Genomic DNA, 7,712 nt, shown 5'->3' with positions numbered 1-7,712 from the left:
AACTGGATCATAGAAGGCTGGCTATGTCCAACTGAATCCATTGTTAGTCAGGCAACTTTGCATATACAAGGATTTTGACTTGGATACTCAACATGAAGCAATTAGAATGTTTAGACAGCATTTGAAACTGTTAATCGACAAACCAGTGTTGCAGTGGAACGAGGAATGTTTGCAGATAGTAACGGTAATGGGGAAAAGGCGAAAAAAAATGAACTGAAATTAACTTTAGTTTACGTTTAAGCAGAGGTGGTAGCATTCATTTGGAGAGAAACAAATTCGTAATGTCCTTTAAAAGAGTAACTCGATGAAATTAGAGAAAGCTCTTTCCTGATCAAGGTGCAACGATTAAAATAATTTGTGTTAGGTTATTAGTCGTGAAAAAATTAAAAGTTTGTGGGCTGTTATCCCTGCAGAGCCCGGGGCCGTGGCGCGGGGTGTCCGGCAGATGGCGCTGCCGGGCCGCCGTGGCGCAGCGGAGCGGCCGCGGCCGGCGGAGTGCAGGTAACGTTACGGTACCGCCTCTGCCTCGGTCCAACCAACTTTGAACAACATGCCGCTTTCAAAGACTCAAGTCACATCGCGGCAACTTTCTATCCGCGACTGGATTTAGAGGCTCACCCGGAGCGTTCCCGGAAACACAAACCGCCTCATGGTCGATGCGAAGACCTGAAATGTGGACTCACCTGATACCTGGTCTCTGGGTTTAAGGAGGAACCGCAACTTTCGGACAGGCTCCACTTTTAATAGTTTTTTAAATTTTTGCGTCGGATTTGGATTTTACTACAATGGGTGTTCCGTGGACGCGCTGCGTTGTCCTCCTGGCTTGGTGCTGCTGCTGCGGGTTTGGACTCGGACGCGCAAACAAATGCGATGAAGTGCGCAAAGTTTTCCAACTCCGGCAGATTGGACCAAATCAATTACTGCCTCTGAGTCCCAGACCAGGTATGTTCACAGTCTCACCAGGCTGATAACACGAAGACACACAAAACCACAGAGTCGTAATGCGATAGATTATTCATTTAATGAATAACCAATCAGCATAGCAGCCCTCAGAGGAAAAATCATGCATTTTCCCTTTTGGAGATCATTGACTGCTTTGTTGCTGTTAACCTGTCATTTTCAGGCTTCTTTAAACACTCTTTGAAGTCTCAGAAAACGCACCTTCTTGAACCCATTTCAAGGGTGTGTGTGTAGTTATGATAATGATACAGAGTGGAGGAGAAGTGACTTGATGCTACATCTATTCTTTTTTTTAAACTGTCATGTCTTTATTTTTTAAATTCATTTACTCAATTAACTTCGAGCCCATACTTGCTATAAATTCTTCTTAAATCTGAGTGTATCTCCTTCAATTACTGTTAAGCAGCTTGTTGGATACTCATTCTCTTCAAACTGGATTTATTTACGGATCAAGTTTAAAACGAAAGAGCCAGTAAAAGGCACCACTCCCAGTCTTCTTCACATTATTCCCAGCAGTGCATAGGCTAAGTTTTGCTATTTTAACCCCCTGACACAGGATCTAATGCTGCTGAGATTACTTGTTGGTCATGATGAAAAAGTACCTCTCCTCCCTCCTCCCCTGGGTGTTTACAGCAGATAAGTGGCTTGCAGGGATAAACAGGAATTATTTTGTGTAAAGTTAGGTAAACTGGGCTTCACTTAGCTTGCTGAACGCCACCCATGATAATTCAGTACAAGATTTGGGGGGAATTATGGGTGTGGATGTTTCATGTGGGCTGTCACTGAGTGGATGGCTTGCTCCTGCTGCCCCTCTCTGGAAAAGTAAATCTTAATGGTGTTGACTACCATCCTGCCACAAACTGCTCCCTGTAAACTTCATCACCCTGTTCCCCCACAGCTGCCGCTGCGAGGAAGCCGATTCTATTGACAGAAAAGCCTTGAAATGCCTCCTAAACCTCTAACTAACCCTTATAATGCCATCGCCGCTCCTGCTCCCTGAATGAGCCTGAGTGGATTTAAGTCTCTTTGCTGTTTCACTGCAGACCTGGAAAGTACTTTCTCTGAGATAACTTGTGTGCAGCGGGGGCCTCTTTTAGTTTAAGGGATGATAAGCCCCTAAGATTCTGAGGCTGCTAACCCCTGTAAAAACTTGTGCTACTGTTTTAAAACGGCTAAACTGCTGACCTTTCTACCAGCCCCACATAAGATAAAGGCTCCCCAAGTCCAAAGGAATCTTGAGGTAGAAAAGCTGCTTTAATTTAGACCATCATGGGAGGCTCAGATGGAATGAGGTGTAGTTGATCCATAAGTGAGATTTTAGAAGTTATCTATAACCGAGTCTAGTTTGGTGAAAAATGGCCCTCAGAAATTCCAGGAATCTGAGCCGGGGAGCTGTTTCCACGCTGGACGCTGCCTGTCTGATAAGAGGTGCTAAACTGTTTTCAGTTTGGGGCAGAAATCAGCCAGTCAGAGGTCTACCACCAGGGCCTTAACAAAAAAAAAAGGCTGCTGTCTGTAGTGCTGGAATAGTTTCAGGAAGCTTTTAGGTTAAAAAAGCAAGACCCAGGGCCACTTTCATGTTGTCTTATCTGGAGGACTTTGAATTCCTCCACGTGTGCCATCGCCTCCTCTGCTCCCTCCTCGCTCTTGAACCTCGCAGGGAGCTGATAGTGTCTCTGGCAGCAGTCCTGCACTCTCTGCCTAGGCTTGTCTGAGAGCCTTTTGCTGGGTTTTGGTTGCTTTTAAGATGTTTTCATTGTCCCGTATGTGAGCAGATTGCTTACATTTGCTCGTAGTGGAAATCTCAAGACCTCGGTTAGAGGGAGGTGATAATGCTTTGACTTTGATTTTACCATGTGATCTGGATGTTTTGATTTTGCTGCTTCACTGGAGCTTTTTTCTTTTCTTTGTTAAAGTTGGGCGCTGCTAGAATAATGCAATTATTGTTTTGTCTTTTTTACTTGATATTGAACTTGGAATGTCTCTAACTATTATGACTGAAGAAAACACTCAGTGATAATAGTTGGTAATTGCTGTGATATTTTACATATGTTAAAACTCCTTTATGCTTTCAAACAGTAGCTCTATTAATAATTCACATTTTAAGCTTCCTCTTACAATATGTGGGACCAATGAAATGGTACTGTAGTCTGATGGCTTAAGGACTCACACACTACCTTCAAACTTTGTTTTTTTATAGTTTATTGTTCCCAGAGGATAAAGTCTACTGACTTCAGCTTTGTCCTGATTTTTTTATCACGTGCCACCATCAAGTTGACCTTAATGGTGTTTACTTAACAGTTTTCAGGTAGAGAAACAAACATTTAACTTCAAATCTTCACATTTCTCTGGATGTGGTTCAATCTCTTCATAATTTGTGTGGGCTACCGTCAACAAAAAGATTTTTTTTTCTCATTAAAATACATACAAACCACTAATTTTGTCTCTACAGTCTGGTGTCAATGTTTGTCTTCAGTGTGAACGGACAGGTATGGTAAGCTGGAGAACGATTCGCAGGAGTCACTGTGATAATCTTGGCTTTCCAGTGTGAGCTAAAAGCTCACATTCAGCTCACCTCCGTGCCTCAGGACAGCTTCACATAGCTGCAGGTGTGAGTCTTGTTTCTCCACTGATAAATCGAGGGCAACCGCTCGTCAGTTTGAAGTGTCTATCACACAGATAATACAGAAGACAGGGAGACTGAGCGCTCCTTCATACCTTTGGGCAGTTTTGGGTGTCAAATCCGTCTGATTTGCCTGTCATTGGAATGTGTGAAGGTAAGTGGAGCGCACTGAAGACAGCAGGCAAATCCATAACCTTGGTTAATTTTTTTTCTCTTCGTGGTTTTAGCATCAGATTTGAGTCGTCAAAGTTTTTGTTTCCCAGAAGCATAAATATATAGTAGTGATTATTGAAATTCTAAAACTTTCACATGGTCTTGCTTTGAGAGTATTAAACCAAATCCAAAGGATTTTCCTTTCAAATAATTAGCTACTTGATGACAGAGTGCAGAAACTGTTTCACTTGTTTACTGTGGTAATTTCCTACATAATCAAAAAAACATTGCGAATGATGAATAGTACTTCTGCTGTATCTGCACATTACTGAACAGAATGAACTAATTGCAATAGTTCTACAATTTCTGTGGTAAAATTGAATGATCCTATATCACACAGACTTTTACTGTCATACGTCATAAAGCAGAGTTTTTTTGTGTTTGCCAGTGTACCCTTACATGGATGAAGTTGCGCCGTCATATCTCCAAATTCACATGACTAATGTCTTTTATTCTTGGATACCACGGGGAATATGGCATGATAATTTATTGTCTTTAAGTGACCATAAACACACTCTAAAACTCCTCTAAACTCTTAACAGTTCCTAACCTCTTAATTTGAGGGATGTAAAAAAGGAAGAAAAAAAAAAATCTAAACTTAGCCACTTTACTTTGTCTTTTGTTTCTGTCCCCTGTTCATGTTTAAGGTTGATAATTTATCTTGTTGACTTTCAGGTTCAGACCTCCAGGTGTGCACGTCCAAGAACTTGACATGCTGCACCAAAAAGATGGAGGAGAGATACCAGCTGGCGGCTCGAAGGGACATCCAGAACATCCTGCAGACGTCCAGCTCCAGCCTCAAATTTCTCATATCGCGCAACGTGGCTGCTTTTCAAGGTGAGATCTGATTACTTTGTGCGTGTTTAGACATCACAGCAGTGACTTCATGCACACGTGCCGGCTGCCAGTGTTTGTCATGTTACCGTATGTGTAAATGTTTGTGTGTATTTTCGAGCTGGATTATACATTTAGGGTTTGTGTGGGTGTTCTGCAAAAACAGTGGATGAGTCAGCGTGTGTGTGTGTGTGTGTGTGCGTCTGTGTGTGAGTCTCCACTTCAGGACAAACAGAGCCAGGTCTGTCCTCCCTCCAGATCTACTGCTACCATCTGATCTTCAGATTAGATAGGTTTGCTGTTACTGTTGAAGGCTCAGCCGGACGTCTGGAGGGCTCAGTGTGTGTCCAGAGACTTTTACTAATAGCTCTCTTAACGGTGTAAGGTGTACTCTGATGTTAAATCAGAAAATTTAAATTGCACTAATCTCATGACACACACATTCTAAACGGAGTGAAGTGGAAATCCATCCATCTCTGCACTGGCGTTGCTTTCCATTCCTCTCCATCCTTTCACTCAGCAATGCTTTACAGGTAGAAACTTGCCTCTCCGGCGACGCTCGCCCTGCCCAGTGCGAGATGTTTCCCTTAACTCAAGCATGATAGCCGTCGTATGATGGCTTTAAACGGGTGGGCGACAAATCCAGAACTTATGACTCGAATGTACAGTCTCAGACATATCATTAAGCCAATTCACTTTAACGACGCCTCTCGGTTTAAAGACGTGGCTCTTATCCTCCGCCTAAACTCAAATGGTTTTGAGGAGACTCGTGTGATCACTGTGTTTTAGTTGCGGTCTTCAGGGGCAATGCCCTGTTTTTTTGTTGTCTGATTTTTCATGTGTCTGTTCTCTCTCTCTGAAGTTGACATAAAATAAAATGACTGCAGTATTTCTTCTCTGCTTTATGACGTGTGGCAAATCTGAAGTAGCTTTAAGACAATGTTCTAAGCGTTGCTGACGTTATGAAAGGAAAACTCTGCCACACCGTGAGGCTGTGCATTATTTGCTATACATGATGTCATGCTTTACAGCTAAGTTACAGATGTATAATTTAAACTACATAAACATTGAGTTCATATTCTAAAAAAAAAAAAGAAAAAGACTGAAGGAGGAAGAAAAAAGTGTTTTTATTGTGTCCTCTTTTCATTTGCAGTTCAGGAGCACCCTTGACGATCTAGGACAGGGTTTGACAAATCATATTCCAGATTTCCTTAAAAAAAGACACACTGCTGTGGAGGGCTAAAACATCAGTTAAATTCAATTTCTCCTAAAATCATTTTGTTCATTGAGCAAAAAAAAGTTGCATGTTGTATAGTGTTGATAAGCTTTCGCTCTGGTTCTTCACCTGTCTCGATCTTATGTTTTTGCTTGCCAATTGTAATGCCCAGAACACTGTTTCACACAAACTAAGGCTTTAACTTTAGAAAATAACTGATGTAATGTCCACATCCTGATTAAAACTCCTGCATCAGTATTTTTTTTCTCATGAGACTACATTTTAAGGTAAACACAAGCGATGCACATCAAAATCAATGAACGCAGTCAGGTTAAAACCTATAATCAAAGCAGTTTGTTGCATGGATCACTTACACAAATCTTTGGATTTCTGATTGACCTTACTTGTGGCAGTAAAAGACAAACCCACTGCAGTATGGGACCCATGAGCCCAGCGACCCCCTACTCTGATCCAGGGACTGCTTACGGGTGCAGTAAGTTGAACCTGTCAACAAAGTAAAAATACACATCGGCTTTTTTAAAGCTTGTCTGAAAAGGTTTCAGTCACTGCTGTTCTTTTGAGAATTAGAAAAGTATACAACATCATCCCCCTTTTCCTTAAATGTGCATTGAGAGCAGACCTGAGCGTAGACCTTCCCTGCATATGGCCATGGAGGTCATGAGGCCTGTGAGAGATCGAGAAGTTACAAAAGTTACACAACACTACAAGCTTTGCTGTAACCGTAGCTGTTAGTTCAGGTCTGTGGCCTGCTGACTGAAAGGGTGTAAACGTGACATGTAGATTTGAGGACCTGTTTATTATTCAAAGAGAAAGTTGTTAATGTGTAGTGAAGAGATTGATTTAAATTAGATGAAATACATAAAGATATTATCAGATGTGGAACAGCCGATTGCAAACCCACAGATCATTCTGCTTTTTATTGACTGATATTCTCCTTTTTTTAAAGATTTAGTTCACTGTATGGTTGGGCCTTCGGCAGATGTCTTCGTTCATCATGTTGGCTGTAAGAATATTACTTGACCACCAACGATTCAGTCTTTTTCTCTTTTCGCTACCTCTAAAAATGTCTCACAACAACTAAGGTATTGAGGGTTTTGGTGACGCAGAGCAGTAAGTCAAACAAGGCTTTAGCAGCTAGTAACTGTTTGAAAATGTAGTGAAAATGAGCCACACTCACATGGTTTCGCCTGTGGAATGGCAGCCAGTGTGCGATCCTGCCAAACCAAACAGAGTTCCCTGTCAACATCGGCTCCCATCAGTCAACAAACATTGGCGGCTGCTTCCAACATCCAGGCTGTATAATACAAGTGGCAACAGACGTTCAGTCATTCAGGCTGCATATTAGAGTCACAGCTGCAGCATTACGGAGCCGAACATTGGGTTTATTAAACAGTAATGGATCATTACCAAGTGTTTTTCTGAATTTGTATTTTACCAAGGAGATTGTGCAATGGGGGGGAAAAAAATCACTTTATTATTGCAACAGTTTTTATTTTGTTTATTTATTTTTTTCATGATTAGATCACTTTTGGGTTTCAAATGTCAAGAAGATTTCAAAGATCTTTTCACATTGCTGAGATACTGGTAAACAGCTGATTACGTCTTTGTTGTGTACAGATGTTTTGACAAATTCCTAAATGTACAAAGAGTAATGGATTTCCCGAGTGGAGAGATTTTGTAAACACTTAGTCGCTTCATCCACTTAACCTTTGAATGTTTAAAACAAGGTAAATGTCATATTGTGGGTACGTAAGTGGAAGCTGATCCACTGACTGGATGCACTGCAAAATGAGTGTGGATATCGATATGAACTGGGTGTGTCTCCCAAATTGTACGAAATATTTG

The 7,712-nt window shown here is 41.5% G+C and overlaps 1 protein-coding gene across 1 annotated transcript in view; it reads left to right on the top strand.

Moving 5' to 3' along the window:
- The first annotated feature begins 542 nt into the window (after window positions 1-542).
- The window catches only part of gpc5a (glypican 5a), a 133,128-nt gene continuing 125,958 nt past the window's right edge, over window positions 543-7,712 (top strand). Inside the window, exons 1-2 of the mRNA XM_030118655.1 lie at window positions 543-942; window positions 4,472-4,633. Of these exons, the coding sequence (XP_029974515.1) occupies window positions 786-942; window positions 4,472-4,633 (319 nt within the window). The 5' untranslated portion in view covers window positions 543-785. The remainder of the gene's footprint in view (window positions 943-4,471; window positions 4,634-7,712) is intronic.

The sequence above is a fragment of the Salarias fasciatus genome, chromosome 1, assembly GCF_902148845.1.
Source record: "Salarias fasciatus chromosome 1, fSalaFa1.1, whole genome shotgun sequence".
NCBI classification, from domain to species: Eukaryota; Metazoa; Chordata; class Actinopteri; order Blenniiformes; family Blenniidae; genus Salarias; species Salarias fasciatus.
The sequence above is the reverse complement of the archived record's forward strand: the minus strand, read 5'-3'. Positions and strand labels throughout refer to the sequence as shown.